The 22,356-nt window shown below is 33.7% G+C and overlaps 1 protein-coding gene across 1 annotated transcript in view; it reads left to right on the forward strand.

The window, feature by feature from the left end:
• The first annotated feature begins 8,159 nt into the window (after positions 1 to 8,159).
• Positions 8,160 to 22,356, forward strand: part of LOC143244550 (rab GDP dissociation inhibitor beta-like) — a 29,709-nt gene continuing 15,512 nt past the window's right edge. Inside the window, exons 1-3 of the mRNA XM_076489467.1 lie at positions 8,160 to 8,586; positions 19,038 to 19,245; positions 21,776 to 21,910. Coding sequence (XP_076345582.1) covers positions 8,542 to 8,586; positions 19,038 to 19,245; positions 21,776 to 21,910 — 388 coding nt within the window. The 5' untranslated portion in view covers positions 8,160 to 8,541. The remainder of the gene's footprint in view (positions 8,587 to 19,037; positions 19,246 to 21,775; positions 21,911 to 22,356) is intronic.

Genomic DNA, 22,356 nt, shown 5'->3' on the forward strand with positions numbered 1-22,356 from the left:
TGTTTTGAATTTTGCGCAGAGCTACTCGAGGGATATCTGCGCTAGCTGTCCCTAATTTTGCAGTGTAAGACTAGAGGGAAGGCAGTTAGTCATCACCCACCGCTAACTCTTAGGCTAATCTTTTTACCAACGAATAGTGGGATTGACCGTCACATTATAACGTCCGCACGGCTGAAAGGGAGAGCATGTTTGGTGCGACGGGGATTCGAACCCACGACCCTCAGGTCAAGTGCCTTAACCACTTGGCCATGCCGGGCTCTCAATCTGGAGGGATTTAAACATTTTGATAGTATGTACTAACCCTGAGGAATCCGCACAGGGAAAACATTGGTTAAAATACAAAAAGTATTTTGTAATTATATCGTATATAAAGATCGTTTTTATTCTAACATTTTATCAGAAATGTGCTTGATACACTAACCTTTGATTTTGTAACACCTAAAATCTCTTGCAGCATGCAATAATTTATTATGCTGGTTTCATTTCGAATAACTGAATACCTACCTACTAATGAACAAACCTGTATGATGTTTTCAAGGAAAGCTGTATGTAACTAGTATATTAATCTTAAAGTACACTAAAATAAGTTATAATCCAAGAAACAATCACAGAGATAGCTAAATAAGCTTACTGAATATTTTAATAAAGGAAAACTTTTCAAATAAGATGGCTAATATCAATCCTTTATAGAAAAATACAAATCAAATAGTAGGAGTGTCATTTGCCTCAAACCAACACAATAGCACAGAAAAAAATGTGGTACAAACTTAATAGACAAAGATATGGCAAATATACTTTAGCTGTGATTGATTAGTTAAACATGTTACTATATCTTAATTTTTGCTTGTACTATTATGCAGATGTGAGGTTTTGAATAAGATACGGATTCATTTACAGCAGATTTCTGTGATTTATTGTTGATAAATGTTAACAACAAACGGACTGCACACAATCATATCGTTTTAAAATAATATATTCAAAACTTCGTAACACTAATATTTAGTTGTATCTTAAGCTTTAAATAATTCTCTCCTTTTCATCGAAGTCCACACAGTCGGGTTTAATTACTTTAAAACACACTTTACATTAGTCATTATAATACTACGATGAAATTCACTTTAAATATTGTACTGTACGGCTTAACTAACAATCAAACAGTCTACCTTCACTTCCGTTGTCTTAACGCTTTCTGACTTAGCTTAATGTGTGCCTCCTTTGCCACCTATACATACATATGTATATACCCATTACTCAGATAAGGCCTAGAATTGTTTACAAACTACAAAATACTATGACGTAACAATATTCACTTAAAACAACAAGAAAAATACAGAAGGCTCGAGTAATGTGACGTCAATTTACGATAATTGGTTTACACACACCCACACATAGTGTTGTTATTTAACGTAACCTGTTATAACTATCTCTTTTAAAGTAACTACTCTCAATACTCTTGTTACAGACATTAATCATAATAATGAAATATCAGCTCACTACATGATAACTCTTACCCTAACAGTTTGGTATATCCAACAGTAGGGAATATTCAAATTTTATCTCCACTATATTGTTTTGAAAGATATATATTAACCATCCATACATTTAGTTTTTGTTTAAGGCTTTTCTTTGCTTATTTTTCTAATGCAGTGTTTCAGTATACACAGGAAGGTTATATTTATAATCAAGAACTAATTACATGGAGGTTCCAATTGTAATATTTATCGTTTATATATCTTATTGGACGGCCCGGTATGGGTTCGAATTCCCGTCGCACCAAACATGCTCGCACTTTTAGCCGTGGAGGCGTTATAATGTTACGGTCAATCCCACTATTCGTTGATAAAAGAGTAGCCCAAGTGTTGGCGGTAGGTGGTGATGATTAGCTGCCTTCCCTCTAGTCTCACACTGCTAAATTAGGGACGGCTAGTGCAGATAGCCCTCGAGTAGCTTTGCGCGAAATTCAAAAAACAAACAAACAACCTATTATTGGCTGGTAATTCCTGTTTCACCCTGTACTTTTTAAAGCCACACTCTACTTCGGTAAGAAAACTCACTTTTAGGGATGATGATACCATTGGTTATGTTAGAACTGGGAGTTAAAAAAAATCAGTAGTTAACAATTATGAGACGTTTCTTTAGGCTAAAAATTAGGTAAGATGTTTCTCAGTTTGTAAAACTTGTCATATCTGTCAATTGACTGGAGAAACCTAATAAGAAAATTCCTGTTACTTCTATGAAACCTACCCCAGCTTTTAAATAACACCACAGTCGTGTTATTATTGGCTGTGTTAAAATAAAAAATATATATACTTTTTCGTGCAATGTAATTTTATAATCATGAGACTATTTTTATTGATTGTGTTATGTATTATCATGATTTTTGAAATTGTAGAAATCTTTGACAATGATTTGTTATCAATTTATATGTATATTTTAGTTAAAACTTGTCTAATGTCAATTAATAATTCTCTAAGAAGGGAAGTGTAACAAATTTACCATTATATATTTATTTTAGTACCAACTTTTCTTTCAGTGTATTATTTTTTTATGCATGTGACGTATATTGTTGGATGTGCATTACACAAATCTCGCCTGTTCTCTAAATTCGTGGATTCTCGAAAGCAAGAGTCAATAATATGTCGTTCATGTGTTTTTAACATTACTGAACTTCGCAAGTCTCGTTTCAAACTACACAAATCAATGAGCAAAGAGAAATTGTTATTATTGGTCATCTACAGACAGTGCAATATAAGTTCCGGAAGCTATAATTACGGTGAACGCTTATTAATAGGAAAACTACAGAATTTGACCAGGAATGTTTATACATTTCGAACATTATAAGCAATTCATCTTCAGTGAATTATTTCGGATTTTATTATTTCTAGAAGGACAGCATACAAGTGGAGTGATACCAGTTAAGCTAGCTACCTTAAGCGAGGTGTAGCAATATCAACTCAGAATTAATTTGTTCGTCGTGGACCAGGAACGTCCATAAAATATTCAGTTATCGACGAGATGTAAGAGTTAGTATAGTGTATAAGTTTGTAAAACTCTTGTACATAAACCATCATTTGTAATAATATTTATTATGAATTGTATTATAATATGTGTATTAAAATAGATCTGTGTTAAGAAAGAAAACTGTGTGTATCGATTTTGTTGACAAATATCATAAATTTGATACACATTAACATTTAAATTCAAATTCAAATTTCCAGTTATTTGAAATTGTAATACGTAACATAAATTTATCGGAGACTCGTGTGAGATAAATTACAATACATAACAGTGTTCGTGGTCTTAATGATGATATCTTATTCTTTAGATTTATGAACATTCATCCAATCATTTGTTGCTGAGTACGTGCTGAAGTATTTGGATCTCTTGTCTTTCAGTCATTAGATGCATATTTATTCTTAATAAGTCAAGATATGAGTATTTAATTTTTGATGAAACATTGACTGCCCAATTTGAATCTCAATCAAAGTTGTATTTTATTTTTACCAAAATATTCGCACTTCTGAAACAGTGCTTCCGCATGATAATAATGTGAAATCCAGTCTGTGTAAGAGTAATAAATATATTTCTTCATTAACGCTTGACAAGCCACTTTCACCAATGGTCCTTAGTTAAGATACAAACTTTTTCAATTATTACCATTACTATTGTAGGCTGAATACTCTAATAACATTTAACAGGAATTTATTGATTAATGGTAAATACTCCTAACTCACAAATAGACATACAGAATGTCTTCAATCGTCATTCGAGTAATCAGAGGAGGATTGACTCTAAAGGACTAGTTTGGGAAATATTCAACTAATTAAATTATAAAATTGCTTTCCAAAAAATGCATCAGACTTGTGACCCATCAGACAATCGTCCAGTGTCCTAGTGAGCAAATCAGCTTCTGAAAGATACTAAATAAATAAATAATAAAAATAAAAATAAATAACTAAATAAATAAATCTCACTAAGTAGCCTTTCTAAAAATGAACTAAAAGCTCATTTTGTCTTTTGAAATTTCGCGAAAAGCTACACGAGGGGTATCTGCGCTTGCCGTCCTAATTTAGCAGTGTAAGACTAGAGGGAAGGCAGCTAATCATCACCACCCACCGCCAACTATTGGGCTACTTTTTTACCAAAGAATGGTGGGATTGACCGTAACATTATGACGCCCCCACGGTTGAAATGGTGAGCATGTTTGGTGCTACCGAGATTCGAACCCGCGATATTCAGATTACGAGGCGAACGCCTTAACCCACCTACTTATGCCTGGCCTGAAAACTTACTGAATACTTAATTGAATTCTCAATCACTGTACTAACTGATTACCCTATATTTCCCCTCTCCCAAGTTACAGGCCCGGCATGTCCAGGTGGTTAAAGCACTCGACTCGTAATCCGAGGGTCGAGGGTTCGAATCACTGTCACACCAAACATGCTCTCCCTTTCAGTCGTGGGGGCGTTGTAATGTTATTGTGAACTTCACTGTTCGTGGGTGGCGATGACTTGTTACTTTTCCTCTAAATTAGAGACGGCTAGCGCAGATAGGCCTCGTGTAGCTTTGCGCGAAATTCAAAACAAAACCCAAGTAACATAATGTCATGTCTCTAAAAGCCAGCGAATAAACCAAACAACTACTACCCAATTAAAACCAAACAACTACTACCCAATTAGCCTAACTAGTTGTATCGGCAAAATTTTTAGAAAGGATAATTAGTAATCGTCTATGTATATACTTAGAAGTAAATGCAAAATTACCCGAAATTCAAAATTTGACTAACAGATTCAATTACAGACAGCTTCAATGAAAATGAATGAACTGTATCTTGCTTTCTCGACATTGAGAAAGCATTTGACACAGTGTGGCATAATGGATTACGTCATCGGTTAAAGGAAATGGCTTTACCCCAGGGAATTATTCACTGGCTATCCAACTTTCTGGAAAACAGAAAGTGTAAAGTAGATGTGAATGGGGCCCATTGAGGGTCCTTTTCACCCGAGGCAGGAGTTCCGCAGGGAGGGGTAGTTAGCTCTATATTATTTATCATGTATGTAAGTAATATGCTTCTGTCGGACTTAAATTTAGGTTTTGCATCACAATTTGCTGACGATGTAGTAGTCTGGAAAAGTGTCCCCACTCCTTCAATTGCAGCAACAAACCTCCAACCAGTCCTAAGTATTATAGAAGAATACTGCCAGAAATATAGAATAAAAATTAATATTCCGTAAACCCAAGTAATAGTATTCAGCAGATTAAATAAACTAAAAAACAATTCACCCAAGCTATACATGAATGGATCACTGTTATTGACTGTTACTTCTGCAAAATTTCTAGGTTTAATTTATGACACCAAATTAACGTGGATACAGCATACAAACAATATCCTGATACGAATCTGGAAAAGAGCAAATTATGCAAGAAGTCTTTCAGGTAAAAAACCAAGGAACATCACCTGACAATATAATAAAAATCTACAAAACATACATCAGACCCATAATAGAATACGCATCTCCTGCCTGGATAAACATAGCACCCAAACAATTACAGACACTACAACGAATACAAAATTCAGTTTTAACTTCAGCCTATATAAAGTACCACGTCGCACTTCATCCACATTCATGCACAAGTATGCGAACATAGAAACAATATCTGATAGACTCTTGCATCATGCACTAAACTATTTTAATAAGAATTGACAAAAAATGACTAATGAGTGATCTCGACAGATACCACGTACATGATGAACATAGTCCGAAGTACTTCTCTCCTTTTAACATATATTTAAGATATATGAAACAAGCTGGCCACCATGCACAAGACACTTAAAACTAGTTTTATTTTATCATTATTATTCTTATTATTAGTCGTAGTATTTCATATATATGGAAAAAGAAAGGAAACAAATAAAAGAAAACAAAACAAAAAAGGAAGGAAAGGAAAAAAAAAACAACACTTTTTCACCACTATACATGGACACTGCCCTGAAACGGCTCTGGCCCAAAGTTATACCAAATACCGCACCCTACGTATAGACGCCATCAAAGTACGGGATGGAGGAAGAGGTCTAGTGCACCTGACCCTCCTGGGTATTCCACATAATTACTCAAATACCAACACAGAGGAAGCTGTCATGTCTCTAGACTTCAATACCAGAAATTGAATTTCGAGACATAGGTGACCCATCTGTGTAGCTTTGTGCTCAATTGCAAACAAATAAGTACTTCATATTTTAAAGCTGTATTCCAATTTATGCCATATTAAAGGTTTCATTATTATTACATCATCATTACGAGGATTTGCTCCATCTATCAAGCATCTAATTAAAAAAAATAAAAACAACTGAAAATAAACGTTACAAAAACGTTGACCAAGATTACTATATCCTACACAGGCCTTTACTTCAATTTACTTTCTAGGTATATGGCATCACCAGCATGATTAACTCCCTGTAGCAAATAAACGTTTAAATTAAAATATTTAAAATATAGTTTACAACAATGCGCTTTCTATTCCATTGATTTTGCTATTACAATTTTCCTGTACTTCAAAAAAAAATGTCTATTTGCTTTTTTAATTTTGGGCGCAGCATGGCGAAGTGTGTTAAGGAGTTCGACTCGTAATCCAAGAGTCGCGGGTTCAAATCCAGGTCGCACCAAATATGCTCGCCCTCTCAGCCGTGGTGGCGTTATAAAGTTTCGGTCAATCCCACTATTCGTTGGTAAAAGAGTAGCCCAAGAGTTGGCGGTGAGTGGTGATGACTAGCTGCCTTCCCTCTAGTCTTACACTGCTAAATTAGGGACGGCTAGCGCAGATAGCCCTCGAGTAGCTTAGCGCGAAATTAAAAAAAACAAACAAACATTTTTTATTTTGTTGCTATAATATTTCTATGCTTCTTCAGTCTTGTTTTTATTATTCACATATACTTTTCAAGTTGCGTTTATTTTTGTTCTTAGTTCTTCTTTGGATACCATATCTACCACATCTCTTTTTCAATTCATCTCTTCTAATTTTCTGTTTCTTTGTTTTTGGTCAACTTTCCTCTGTCTCGATAACTTCAGCAAATTTCCAGTGTCATCTCTGGTACATAATTTGATTCTATTTTAATTTCAGCAAAATAACTATACTTTTCACACAAGTTATGTAACGGCTTCTATCATTGTTCAGTTTATTTTACATTAATCAGCAAAAATAATGCAAATTCAAGTCTACTCAACGATAGCAAAAGATATCATAAAACTAGATAACTAATACAGTCGATACTGGATCAAATAACACATTAACAGATCCGCTAACTAATCACTTACTGACTGACTAACTCACTTATTAATTCTCCAACTTCAAAATATCTCACTCGTGATTTTGTATATGACAGCTTCTTTTCCATAAATATCGCAACAATTCAAGCGGTCACGACAAATTTAAAAACTAAGAGAAGTTCTATACATTATTTGTTATCACTACGTTCTTCCAAAACTCTATGTAACAAATAATTCAAACTTTCATTATTAAAATTTTAAAAAACATAGTCAATAACAGATTAAACTATTGTAAGTTTGCTGTGCTGCACCAATATATGAATGAAATCTAAAGAATATGTAGTTCATCTTTATGTTTATGCTTTATCCAAATTAATTTGTTACTTCTACAATACATCATAAAATTTTCAAAGTGATGAGATAAGACGAAAAATACGAAAAGATTTAAATTTAACTACCAGTATCGGGGATCTTAAACATTTTAAAGCTGTTTCAATGACCAGAAGAAAAATTATAATGACTTACGGCTTTTCGTTCATTTTCAGAAAACTTGTAATATAATACAGCAATGATTATATCACTTTTTTTACTTGCTTGCGTTACGAATCATCATTCCACGTCAGCATCAATTACGACTTTTGATTTTTTGTAAATAAAGAATTAAAATACATACACTTGTTGCTACATCATATGTAGTTAACAAATTATCAAGAATGTAAAAATGATAACAATAGTACACAATTTTAAGAGAAGCATGATATATATCTGTCTGTGTCTCCATTTATATGTACAGATATATAATATTAAAAATTACAACACATTGTTCATTTTGGAAATAAATTGTATTTTTGGTCTCCCTCTCGTGACAGCATTTAAAATTAATTAATTGTTATTATGTAGACGGATTCTAACCTTACTCATTGATACCTGATGAAATATACGACTTTAAGTTAAAAACATCGTAATCGTTTACTGTCACGAAATATATTTAATAAGCAGGTGTCATTAAATGTATTATTACTAAACGACAATTTCAATAAAACGAACTATATGTTTCAGCGGACGCTGAAGATGTTATCATTTCTTGCAAGTCAGCTGCTCAGTATAGCGTAGCCAACGTTTGTTTTGTCATCGCCGAGTTCTGAGAGAGAAGGACGTGGAAAGGGGTGTAGGGTAGATTTTCTGTTTAGAGTACCGGTTTATAGCTTTTTGGTGGTTATTTTTCTTTTAGCTTGAGGTCATAGTTTGGGTAAGGACCACTCCTTAATTTTCAGTAATGGATGAAGAGTACGACGTAATCGTTTTAGGAACCGGTTTAAAGGTTAGAAGGCATTTCTATTTCGTGTACGCTTGATTAGTAATAGTGTTGGTTCTGTAGGAGATGGCTTAAGCTTAATGTCGGAGACTCGTACCGAGCGGTAGTCTATAAGTTACGATTAAATGCAAGCTGTAATTCGTAACTAATGTAATTCAGCTTACGAGAAATAACTGCACCTACAAAGAAATACTTCAGTAAAATGCATTGTTATGTAATGCTGTGACAGTAGTTTATGTATAAATTAAAATTTCAATAAAATTTTGTTTATCATGGATGGTGAACATAATTTAATGCCAAGTATGAGTACATTGTTATAGAACAGTCGGACATTTCAAGTGAAGGCGAAAGACCCAATAGCCTTCTCGAGAGCGGGTATTTATTCTGTTACTGTTAATACTAACAGTAATACCTTAAAAGGGACTCAACTTCTGTTTCAGTACAATATTAGCACAAATTTAGTATGAGTTAAAGGTTTTATGTGTAAGTGGCATATGATAGGTTCCAGGATTGGATTACGTTTGAGAATTACTGGGTGCATTGCAGCTTTAGGAGTCTTGGAAAGTCTTGATTAAATTATAATTTGGGTAACGTTATGCTCTTAAATGGAGAGAATAGGAAATTAGTAACAAGTGAGGGAAGCAAGAAATAGTTTTTGGTAAAAGGAAGTGTCCTCTTTTTGTGTTGCATGTAAGAGCAAGTAATGATGGAAGTTGCAGATCAGAAGAGCTACTTAAAATGTATAAAGAACTTCAGAGGTTAAGGGATAAAAGCAGATGAATGACCCTTTCGGGTGTGCCTCTTTGGGTTAGTTGTTAGAATGAATCACTGAACAGGATGTATGGTTTAATCATTTTGCAATGAGCTTGGTATAATATACACAAGTTTGTCTATACATTTTTATTTTTTTGGCCTTCCAGACATGTCTAGTTTACGTAACTTGGACTGATGTAATATAAAACTGACCGTTAGTCTTCCCTGTTTTGGCTGTGTTTTCATGGACTAGTATTTTGTAATATACAGTTACATTTCAATTATTCTACATTATATATGTTTATAAATCATTACTATTTAGAAATAAATTATTACATTTATTTTTCTTAAAATATAGAACAATAAATCAAAAAGTAAAGCTAATAATTATCTCTTCTTGCTATGACCAGTGTAGTTGATTGCTGCTGGAAATGTGTTGATATGCATTTTAAAGATTTTTATATAAAGTTAAATAACCAAAAAATCATAATTAATAGTACTTATACCATAGAATTCCACTATTATTTATTAAGCTCAGTAACTAAGATCTACCTAGATTTAAAAATATATGAAACTTTGATCAGACCAAAGGCACAATCTACCTTCATGAAATCTTGGATCGAAAGAACGTGGTAACATTTTTAGAGATTGAAATGGCTGACAAAACCACTCTGGAGATATTTTAAGCTGGTGATTGGTTATTCATATGTTGTATGTTGAAGTAGGTGTATGTAAGTGACTGTTTTCAAAAATGGAAAGAGGTTAATGGGGCCACTGTGTTTGATTCAGTATGTGATCCATATCTCAGTAAAAAAAAAGATATGGGGCTCTTATTTTATACTCTAGTTTGTTTGAAATGAAGTCAAAATAAATAGTCATGAGTTTGAATCAGTATGGGTTTAAAGTCAATGGTTTTAATGGTGGAAGTTTTTTTTTTTTTTTTAAATTAGCAATCGTAATAGACAATGTGGTAAAGGTGTTTGGCTTTACGAAGCAATGTATTTTAGGCATTAGTGGACATCATTACTTCGCAAGAGTGTAAAAGGGCCAGTAATTTTTTTAAAATAGTTAGTTTTTAGGTTTGATTTTTGATTTTTCTCTAGGGTTAGTTGTACAGGGACACTATGAAGGATCAGATTGTTTTGTATTGTCCATAATGTATGTTATGTATTGTTAAAATTTTAATATTAATTGCATTAAATGTGATTCTGTAGTTGTTAGTTTCATTATTTTATTACAATAACACATGATCAAATGTTATAATTCATCAACTGTATTTCTCTAGGCTTGAGTTATAGAATATTATTACAGATGCCTAGGTAATTTGAAGGGAGGCTTAATCAATAACACATCATAAGATATAATTCTACAAACTTAATGATTTTAAGAAGATGTAAGAACAAAGGGGCTATTTAATTAGTGTGTAGGTTATCTTTAAAAAATTAATTGGTAAAGATCACTTATTTTCAATTAATAAAAGGGAGAACAGATGAACTTATTAAAAGTTTATTATGTTATCTGGAGAATTGAAGGGTTAAAGACATCTTATTTCTTTGTGCTGTCTTCTGAAAACAGTAGGATGAGAGAACACATTTTGTGTTTGGAATAAGGCTGTTGTAGTTAGTTTAATTTTTATAACAGGGTAGTTGGGTTATGGAATGGGTCATTATCAACTGTATTAGAGGCTGGAACTTTACAAGACTTCAAGAGGACAATCATGAATTCCAAATAAAATTGCTTGTTTTACTTTTCTCTTGAATGTGTTTAAGGAGAGTCATCAAGCACCAAATGAATTTATGTCATTAAATGTGGTATCAAACTAGATTGTAAGTCACATTTTTATTTTGTACAATAATTTCTTGATTTAAAATGAAATAGTAATCACACCTAAATATCAGTTTTTGTGTGTTGGGTAGTATGTTGAATGTAGTGCTGTTTCAAATTAGATGTTTGTGATGTCAAAATACAGAGTCTCTAGTTTTGTACTAATTAAAAATTCTAATTACCAATATTAACAAGCTAGATTTTAAAGTAAGAACTTCAATTATTTTTATTTTATTGAGATATGGCTTAGGTATTGAATCAAACACAGTGGCCCTATTCACCTATTTCCATGCTTGGAAAGGGTTCCTTATATAAACTTAATTCAATATATGACATATGAATAACTAATCAAAAACTCAATGTCCTCAGAGTAGTTTTTTCAGGCATTCTGTAAAAAAACCAGCAAACCAAGAATTCAAGAAGGTCAGTTATGTCTTCAATCTACTTGAAGTTTCAATTATTTTTAAACCTCAATGCAGCATAATTACTGAGGTTAATAAATTAGTGACATTTTATGTTATCAATATAGATATTTGTGATCATGTTTGATATCTTTCACATGTGAAATTTCAAAAGGCTTGGCAACCTGTATCCAGCAGCAACCAAGTTCAGAAGTTGTAGCTAGAAGAGACAACTGTTTGCTTTACATTTCTGTATTTTAAATAAAATAAATTTAAATTATTTTTAAATAGTAACAATCTGTATAGATATATAATGTACAATAATTGAAAGACAGGGAAAACTAAAGACCAGTTTTATATTATTGTATATGCAAACATGAGTGCACATTCACCACATTAATGCAAGTTATGTAATGTTAGCTAAGCATGACTGGAAGGTCAGTATAATAAATATATAATGTTAAGAGATTTAAGGTACTTAAACTAAACATTTGTATTTTTGTTATATTATGTAATCATTACAACATGACAAAAAGCATAATTTATGCTTCTTACATTTTTTATAATGGGTATTAGGTTGATCAGTTGACCAATATAGTTAGGGTATAGAAAATAACAAAATATAGTCTTACTGCAAACAATAATTTGAAATGTATTTAGAAGGTTTTAAATATCAGAAAAATAATATTTGGGATTTTTGAGATGAAGAATAGTTATTTTCAATAATAAGATGAAGTCACTTCGTAGTCAGAATAGTAAGAAAACAAACTGTTTTCATAAACAAATTTTTGGTAAAAATATTTCATTAAAAATTGATTTTTATGTGTACAAAAACTTTTAATTTTTACTAAAAGTGTACTAAACTTTGTGAAGATTCACATGCTGTATTAAAAGTGTGCACATGTGTAGAAACACTTGTGTATGTTGCAAAAGGGTTAACAGTATTACAAAAGTAAGGGATATTATGAAGGATACTGATTTGATGGAAAAGTTTCAGAGAAGGGGATGTACAGGGTGGCCTGTAAGTCCCTACCCATCCATATATCTTATGTATCCAGTGTATCTGTGTGCTGTCCCTCATTCTCGCTGCATAATATTATGCACAATATGCTCTTCAAGTGTAAATGGGCTTACATCGGCCATATTTCTCTGAAAAAATGAAACAAGTTTATAATACATGCATAATTGAATATAACATAATAACATATGGATGGGTAGGGACTTACGGGTCACCCTGTAGAATGGTGCTTGAGATGAGTGTTTGTCATATGAGGATCAGATCACTGAAATTATTTTCTTGAAGAAAGAGGAGTTAAGGGAATCTTATTGAGTTTTATATGATTGCATAGGGAACTAATAGTGTTTACGTATCATCTTTATTTTTTACTTAATAATGAGAATGGTAGGACTAGGACATTGATATAAATCTCATAGGCTAAGGGTCAGATTGATGTGGGACAGTTTTATTTTTCTAACAGGGTGATTAGACTTTGGAATGGGTTGCCGTCAGATGTTGTCAAGACAGTAAATGTGAGTTTTTTAAAATGGTTTTAGTTTGGAGAAAAGGCCAGTCTAGGTGAACCAATAGGACCCATGCTGTCCATAAACATCATATTGTTGTAATGTGTTTTATTTTTGGAAAGTGTTTGTTTCTTTTGGATTATTATAAAAATGTGAAGTCCATTTCATATACCAATAATATTTCTTTAACATTTGCCACACCCACTTTCACCTGTATGCCTAACTTCAGATAAAAACTTTTTAACTGACACTACTGTAGCCCTATAACTTTCGTAATATTTAACAGAAATTTCTTTGATTAACAGCAAGAACACACAATTCACAAATATATTTATAGAATTTCTTTGCTAATTATTTGAGTAACTGAATTGGCATGGTAATTCTAACTTAACCCTGAAAATATTTATTACTTTGTGTTACTAAATTCACTGAATAACTAATTACTTGTATTTATAAATCATATATATATATTTACACATTTTATTTCTTATGATTAGCAGCTCTCACTACCCTCTAGAAAATAAGAAGTTATAACATGGAAAACATAATTTACAATGTTGGACTTTGAAATTCTGTGAATAGTTTTAGTATACACATTTAGTACTCTAAATTCTTCATTTACTGAGATTCTTTTGGTGGTAACGAGGTGAAATGATCTCTTATCTCATAGAGAAAGGTATTGACTTATCACTGTTAGTGCTCGGTAGGTGATCTTTTGAATTCACTGGCATATCTTTATTCACTATAAAATGTCTTTAACAGGAATCTTGGGATCTTTAGCAAATTGACTTTCCTTAGATAAATTCTTTTCTGAAATTGCATTTTACTATTCCTTTACCTGGTAGTTGAGGGGTCCAGCCCTAACACACCACTTTGGCCTTGCATTCCTGTAGGCAGATGGCCTTGAGGTGCCCCACCTATCCCCAGAGTCAGTTAGATGGTTCACTTGGGCTATAGTCATCCGAGTACCAATGTTTGATGTTCTCGATTGGTGTTGTGGACATTGCGTCTGATGCTGGTGTTTGGGTATAGTGGTCACAAAGCCATGTCATTGCTGCACTGTCCCTGTTAGGCATTGTAATGTGTCCCCTCATAGGGCTCTGTGGTGAGTGGGTTCAGTGGGTAGTGGAATATTCTTTCCTTATTATGGACCCTCCAACTAAAAATAAAATAATAGAAAAACAGACCATAGGTAAATGACATCTTGAAGATTCTGAACAGGAATCTTCAACTTCTTCAATGCCTGTACCTCATTTTCTGATATTGCACTCTTTATCAGACAGATATTTAGGACAAATTAGAATAGCCAACTGGCTCTCCCAGGTCAGACAGAAAGCTATGTTCTGGTTACATTCTGGTGGAAACATCAATTCCAAAACACAGTGAACTCCTCTTGCATTTGAAGGCCATTGGGGATATACCCATTAAGGTTACTCCCCATGCTACTTTGAATTCATTATGAGGCATTATTGTAGAAAGAACATACTTGAGTTAGAAATTCTTGCTGGTTCCTAAATGCAAGGAGTTTCTGCAGTGAGATGCATCTCCATTCACAAAGATGAATTTATGATGCCAACCAGTGTCCCAATTTTGAAGTTTACATTACAACATCCACTTGTCACTATCAAGTCAGGTTATCTAAATTACAATGTATGGCCATATATTTCAAAACTTCTCGGATGTTTCCAATGTCAGAGGTTAGGCCACTCAAAGACAACATCTTGGGGTTTCTTGACATCTGCTTGTTGTTGTGGCAAGGACCATGATGCCTATCAGTGTGAAATGGACTGTCAATGTGTTAATTGTAATGGTTCTTACTCCTCTTACTTTCTTTCTTACCCTAGGTGGGTGAGATAAAAAGAGGTACACTGTTTAAAATCTGTTCACAACATTTCTTACTCTGAGGCCAGAAAATTATTTTTCACCACTCCATCTCAGACATATGCTGCTTCACTCTATTCTGTTGCTACTTTGGGATTGCAGATAAATTTCTCTGTGTCTCTGACAGAGTAATTTTCAAATCACATAAAGAATCTTTTGCCCTCCATAATTAACACCTATCTCTATCCCACTATTCCTTCCAGTGGCTCCCTGGATCCACTTTCTCTGGCTTCTGATGTTTTCTTGGGTCCTTCTTCAGCCCCGAGGTGTAAAATGACTGTTTATACGCTCAGTCACTGGAATCTTCATCTACCAAAAGAGACCTGCCCACTCGACTCGGGGCAGGATATATGGAGATTGATAGACTTTCTGTTAATGAGAAACATCATGGTCAAAAAGAGAAGGGCACTCTTCCCAATTCTTCTTCACATAAGTGAAAATGGACACTTTGATACAGTGGAAATTTTGAGGTTTGCATTCCAGTTTGGATAACATCAGAGTACTGAATGATTCTTAACATCCTGTGTATCTTTCCTTACAGGAAACATTTTCCAAACCTGCCAATACAGTCACCTTTCGTCAGTTTTCTTCATATAGAAATGACAGGTTGTGTGATGGATAGATATATGGGTCATAGCATGACTGTTTCTTCTCTCTACCTGTCTCTTGAAGAGTCCTATGATCAATCACACCTTGATGCTCCCATTGAACATTTGCCATCTCCCTTTTTAATCCCGGGAGACCTTAATGGGCTTAATCCCTTTGGGGTGGTATTGATATTGATAAGAGGGGTTGTTCTGTAGAGCATATGCTCTTGCATCATGACTTTTCTCTCTTAAGTATTGGTACTTACACCTATTTTCATGCACTTAGTCAGTCTTTTACTGCTATTGATCTCTCTATCTGCTCCCCTTTAATTTTCTGTCATTTCTCTTGGGGGGGTTGGCAGTGATCATTGTTGTGTCATTTTGAGAGAGATTGGCAGTGGTTGATGCCATCTGATCCACATACCACGATGGAAGCTGGACCCGGTTAGTTAGCCTTCTTTCACTTCTCATTATGAATTTGATCTTGCAGTCATCTGTAAGCCATCGATAGATGATGTATGTTAGCAGTGACTGACTCTATTGTCCAGGCAGATGCTCAGTGTATTCCTATAACCTCGACACATTTACCACAGTATCCTCATCCATGGTGGAATCCTGCCTGCCACATAACACAGAATGCTCCAAAGCAGGCCTGGACACCTTTTGTAGGTATTCTACACTTTCAAACTGCATTGCTTTCCAGTGGTCCCATGCACATGTTCAGCAGGTAAGACAACAAAGTCAGAAGGAATCTTGGATTAAGTTCATGACAAGCATCTTTTCTATCACCAGTTTTGAAGTCATTGGACAAGATTCAGAAGGTCAGTGGGCAGTATACTTCTGCCCCATCTTTCCATTTTGCTCTTCAGTGGCCAAGAACTTGCTGTTGCCTGAAGCATTGCTAGTACTTTTAGCAAAAGCTTTTCTTGTGCATCTAGCACTTCAGCCTCATCCCCCACCTTCTTAGCCATCAAGACTCAGTGAGAGTGATCATCTCTTTCTGTTGGGCTGATCACCTCTATGAGTATAATCACCTCTTTACACTGGTTGAATTCAAGCTTACTCTTCATTGGTGTGGTAATACATCAATCAGAACTGATGATATTCACTATGAGATGTTGCACCATCTCTCTCCTATTTTTGTTTTTAATTGGATATGTCAGGAGAATGTTTTTTTCCTGATGCTTGTCACCATGCCATTGTCCACCATTTTTATAAACATGGGAAGAATCCCAAGATTCATTTAAAGTGCTGTACAATTGCTTTGATGAGCTGTCTCTGTACAATTTTAGATGAGATAGTTAATGCCTGTTTTGTTTAGTTCCTCAAATCAGACAACCTTCTCTCGCCCACCCAGTGTGGTTCAATGACAGCGCTCCACCATGGCCCACCTGATTTGATTAGAAACATCAATCAGGGAAGCTTTTCTCAAGTGACACCATCTTGTATCTGGATTTTTTACTTTGAGAATGCTTATGATGCTACATGGAAATATGTCATCCTATGAGACCTCCACTCGTACAGGATGCAAGGCTAGTTACCCATTTTGATGAAACATTTTTAATGGACTAGTGATTCCAGGTCCGTGTGGATTCGACGCTTTCCCACAGGAACTTAGAGTCTTGAGGCTGTGTCTCAAGTATTGCACTTTTCATTATAAAGACTAATGCCATCACTGGACAAGTCCCCCTTACAGTTACAAACGGGTTCTGTGTCGATGACACTTGTCATGCCAATCATCTAGCATCAGTTTATTGAGCGGCATTTATTGACTTTTCTCAATCATTTATTGAACTTGACTGCAGCATACTGTTTTACCTTTTCTCTCTGTAAAACCATTTGCATTTATTTCTGCTGCCAGTGGGTTATTCACCTTGATCTTGAGCTCCATCTGGGAGAAGTTATGGGTCCTGTGGCTTATAGGCTTCCTGTGGTCCCTAAGGCAAAGTTCTTGAGGCTTACTTTTGATTCTCAGCTGACCTGTATTCCACACAGCAAGGAGCTAAGTGTCAAGTGTACAAGAGCACTGAACATCCTTCATGTCCTCTCTTCCATCTTTTGGGCAACAGATCAATGTTCTGTGCTAAAAATCTATCATGTCCTCTTTCAATCAAAAGTGGACTATGGGTCTGTGGCTCTGCCAGGACTTTGGCCTTGAAGATGTTGGACCCTGTCCATTTGTAGCTGTCTGTATGCTGCAAAACTTCAGTCCTGACCACAGCATCCCACCTGGGGTTGTGTTTTCCTTTCTCAGTGAGTCATTCTTTTTCAAAATAGATAGTATACCATTATCCCTTTTGGTCTTTGTATCCTGGAGCAGTTGGCTGAATTAGGTACATCATTTCTCTTGTCCTGGATCAATAGAAGCTATACAGTACACAAACTGTACTATTGGTACTGATTTGCTTAGCTCTCTACTGGCTATGGAGTCGCTTCACATTAGTTCTCATCCTTTTCTAATCAATATTCAAAACTGGCTGGCCCATTTTTCTTTATTACCCATTTCTGGATACTGAGCTATGTTGGTATTCATGGAAATAAGCTTGCTGACACTCCAGCTGAGTCTGTCCACTGTTGTGCTATCATTATGATACTGTGTTCAAGTCTTGGCTCTGCTCCAGTTGGCAGTAACTGGAGGTGCAATGTATTAAAAAGCTTTTCCAAATCAAATCTTCTGTTGCTCTTTGGCCATTTTGCTTCCATAAGGATCTGAAGGAGGAAGTTGTCTTGGCTTGGCTGTGCATAGGGTAGAGTTTTTTAACTAATAGTTTTCTTTTATCTGGTACTGATGTATTAATGTGTAGTCTGTGTTGCTGTCAATTAACAATAGCCTACATTTTACTGTCATGCTTTCATTATGGCAGTGAGTGAATGCACCATTTTAGACATTTTTTTCACCCTTAACATATGTGATGGTTACATTGTCCCACCTCAGTTGTGTTTTTAAGATTTTGAAGGCCATTGACCTTTTTAACCCTATTATAAGTTTTTAATTCAAAAATTGTCCTTTGCTTTGTTTTAACATGATTTCACATATTTTTAATTTTTTTTTTACCAGTTCTTTTGCATAGATAGCTTAGTTACTTTGTGCCAGTTAACACTAAACAACCAGCCAACCGACCAACTGTCAATAAATCTAAAAACTAATGGATGGTTTTCTTCAAGTATTGAACTTTTTATCTCATTTGGGTCAGGTACAGGTGGTGTATAAGACCTAGTAAAATTATATGGTATTTCTTTTAATAATGCAATTATAACCAAGTTACTTTATTCTTAATTTGTGAACTGAATTATAGGGATTATACTGTTTAAGTATCTGAATGTTCATATACTAAGTTGTAATGTGTAATCTTTAGAAGTACACACACACATTAATCAGAATGGAACAAAATATATCACTGTGAAGAAGATAAAGGGAAATAATTGAAGTTTTTTATTCTTTATCAAATGTATACAAAAGGTACTAACTGTTAATATTATCATTTTACAGGAATGCATTTTAAGTGGAATGCTGTCTGTAAGTGGGAAGAAAGTCTTGCACATAGATAGGAACAAGTATTATGGAGGTGAAAGTGCATCAATTACACCATTAGAAGAACTTTTTTCAAAGTTTAATATGCCTGCCACTCATCTGGAAGAATATGGTCGATCTAGGGACTGGAATGTAGATCTTATACCAAAGTTTTTAATGGCTAATGGTATATATGAATAAATATGATTTAAGTACCTTGCTGTTATAGTGTATGTTGTTAATTTTATCCATTAATTAAAATTTCTTATTTTTTTTTTACATAAATTAATGTGTATTTGAAGCTGTTTTTATCATCATTGTGTTTTCTCCACATTTACATTGTATATTTGTTTTTCAGATGTACACTGTACATTAGAAGAATACAGTTTTTCTAAGCATATATATATTTAACAAAAAATTTTGAAGTTTAAGTCCTTGATTTGTTATTTTGTTTTTTAAAATAATTTTTTGCATCAACATAAATTTATTAGTACAATGAATTATTATTCATGTTCTAAAATTTAAGTACCAAAGATAGTTTTGTCACAAGCTCAGGTAGATAGAAATTTTTTGTGCAGTATGTATTTGGTTATTCATATTTCATTATGATTTCTATATTACCACTTTCTGTTAGTGCATTTATGCAAGCTTTAGGTCAGTATATTTTATTTCAGCTTTGTTTAGTAAGGAAATTGATTGTCTGATGAACTGACTTTCGTCTGGTCTTGCCCCAAGTTTTGGGGGCCCATGCATTTGAAATATAGAGTATCAACTTTTAAAATATGTTGTAATACTATTATGGTTTGTTTACTTTTATTGTTAGTTTAATGATTTGTCATTATTTGGTTTCCATAACATATGTTTTGTTACCATGGTCTTTGTTATTTTAGGATTATCTGTATTTCATCTTACTGGCATATCTACCATTAATTTCACTATTTGGTTTTTTCCTCCATATCATGTCTCATACATAGGTTGTTGTTACTACACACTTCAGTTTTATACAATTATATGTATTTTATTTTCATTATTATTTATTTTTTATTCTCTTCATATTTACTTGGTTTGTGTAGAACCCATGGGTATGGCTCCATATAAACATATTTTTATTGTATATCCTTATTGTCTGGTTAAGTTTTCTTTTTATGTTTAGTGATATTCTTTGTTATATATTATTCAATTAGGCTTCATAAGTGTTTATTTTTGGTTTATCTTGAGTTTTACTTCCAGCTTTATTGATATTAGGTTGAATACAGTTTTGATTAGTGTCTGATATTTTCTCGTTATATATGGTTCTCTTTATGCATCATTAGTATTTAGGTTAATTATCTTTTCTTCAACACAAAACATCACATTCATATGTTTATTTAACTACAAAATTTCTTAAAATTTCCACAATATCAATTATTTTACTTTTGTGTTTATAGTTTATAACTACCATTAATTTCATTGCTGAGGGTCCTTTGGGGTCAGGGTCTACCCTACCTGCTTCCATTATTGCTTGCTTTTCTCTTATAACTGCTGAACCTGTTTTCAAACAACTTGGATTTTGTCAGTTTATCTTCACCTTTTTAATCTGTTCCATCCAGGCCTCTACTGCAGAAGATGCACGGCCTAACAAAGTTATTTTTTTATTTGTTGTCATATGTATTCCCTTTCTCATGACGTTGTTTCATGATTATCTTTTGGTTTTTCTTTGAGATTGGTTACTTGCAAGCCTGACCCCTTTATAGGCTTTAATTCATTTTGTCTTAGCTTACCATCAGGCAAATTTTCTTTATGATTTATGTGAATTGAGTATCTGTTAATCCTGTTCATTCTATTCCCTACCTAGTTTTTGTTTTCTTGTTTTACCCTATTGATACTCCTATAGTTAATGTTTATCTTCAATCTCCTTTCTCTGGTGTGCCACTTACTTTATTTTGGCATACTACCTCCTTTTTCCCATCATATTGTGATGATTGTCATCTTCAGGTTCTTCCCTTCACACTTGGCTTCTTTGCTTATAGGATTTTGTATGGTGGGACACTGCTGTTTTTTTATTATCCATTGCTAATTGGGTCTTGGAGTCGGTTCTTTTTCACCATCAGTCCGTTTTCTTGGGCCACCCCTATACATTTAGCATCACATGGGGTAACTGCAATGCAAAATTCAATTTATTTTTGTTTATCTTTCATTTCCTTCTTGAATATTATTTTTATTCATTTTATATATATTGGAACTACTCATCTCTTACCATGCCTTATGTACTGATTTTGTTCATTCGTCTTGCTTGCTTGATGCTGACTGGGGTTCTGGATCAATTGATTCCACCTCAATCACATCCCAGGTTGTCCGGTTTTAATATGTCATCTAAGTATGTGTTTATATCAAATAAAGCTTCCATGTGTTTGGTACGAGGAAAGAAGAGGAAACTCAAATCAAAATTGAAGTGTTGTATTTCAGATATTTTGTAATAGATGGCCTTGACATTTGGTACGTGAAGTATGCTTCAACCATTCAACATGCTACTATGTATTTTGATGTACGTGAATATATCAAAATGGGAAAAACTTGAAGGATTTTAGAGGATATTACACTATAATACATTGATATAATAGCACTGTTATGTATATTTAGCAAAGTTTAAATGTGCCATATTGTTGTGTAATCTTTATTTCTCTAAGTATTTATATGTTTTGTGACTTTTTCAATATTTTTTGAATTTGTTTCTTTAGGCCAACTGGTGAAGTTACTCATTCATACAGGTGTGACTCGATACTTGGAGTTCAAGTCTGTTGAAGGTAGTTATGTTTACAAAGGGGGAAAGATTTCTAAGGTTCCTGCAGATGAGAAAGAAGCTTTAGCTTCAAGTAAGGATAGACCAGGTTTCTCTGGAACTCTTATTAATTCATGCTGAATTCATTGTTAATTTATATTGAATATGAAATTATGCAAAATACATGTAAAGTTACTGTTGGGAAAAGAATAATATCAAGTTCAACGTATTTCTTTTAATTATACACATTTTTGCTTTGTTATACCATATTTGTTTGAAAACAAATGCTACTAAATAATTTGTGAAATTCTGCTAATTTTTGTATTTCAAGTGTAAGTTACATTTAAATATTTCATATGCCACTGTGAAAAACACCATTAAAAATGCTTATTTTAAGTATTATTGTCACAATTTTAAAGTATAACATTTTAGGAATATTCTCATATGGTAATGCTGTTAATATAGGGTAATATATAAATGGATAATGTTTGGCTATTATTGTTTTCTATTAACGAATGCAGTCGTTTATTATACACATAA

Source organism: Tachypleus tridentatus, chromosome 1, assembly GCF_004210375.1.
Source record: "Tachypleus tridentatus isolate NWPU-2018 chromosome 1, ASM421037v1, whole genome shotgun sequence".
Classification (NCBI taxonomy): domain Eukaryota; kingdom Metazoa; phylum Arthropoda; class Merostomata; order Xiphosura; family Limulidae; genus Tachypleus; species Tachypleus tridentatus.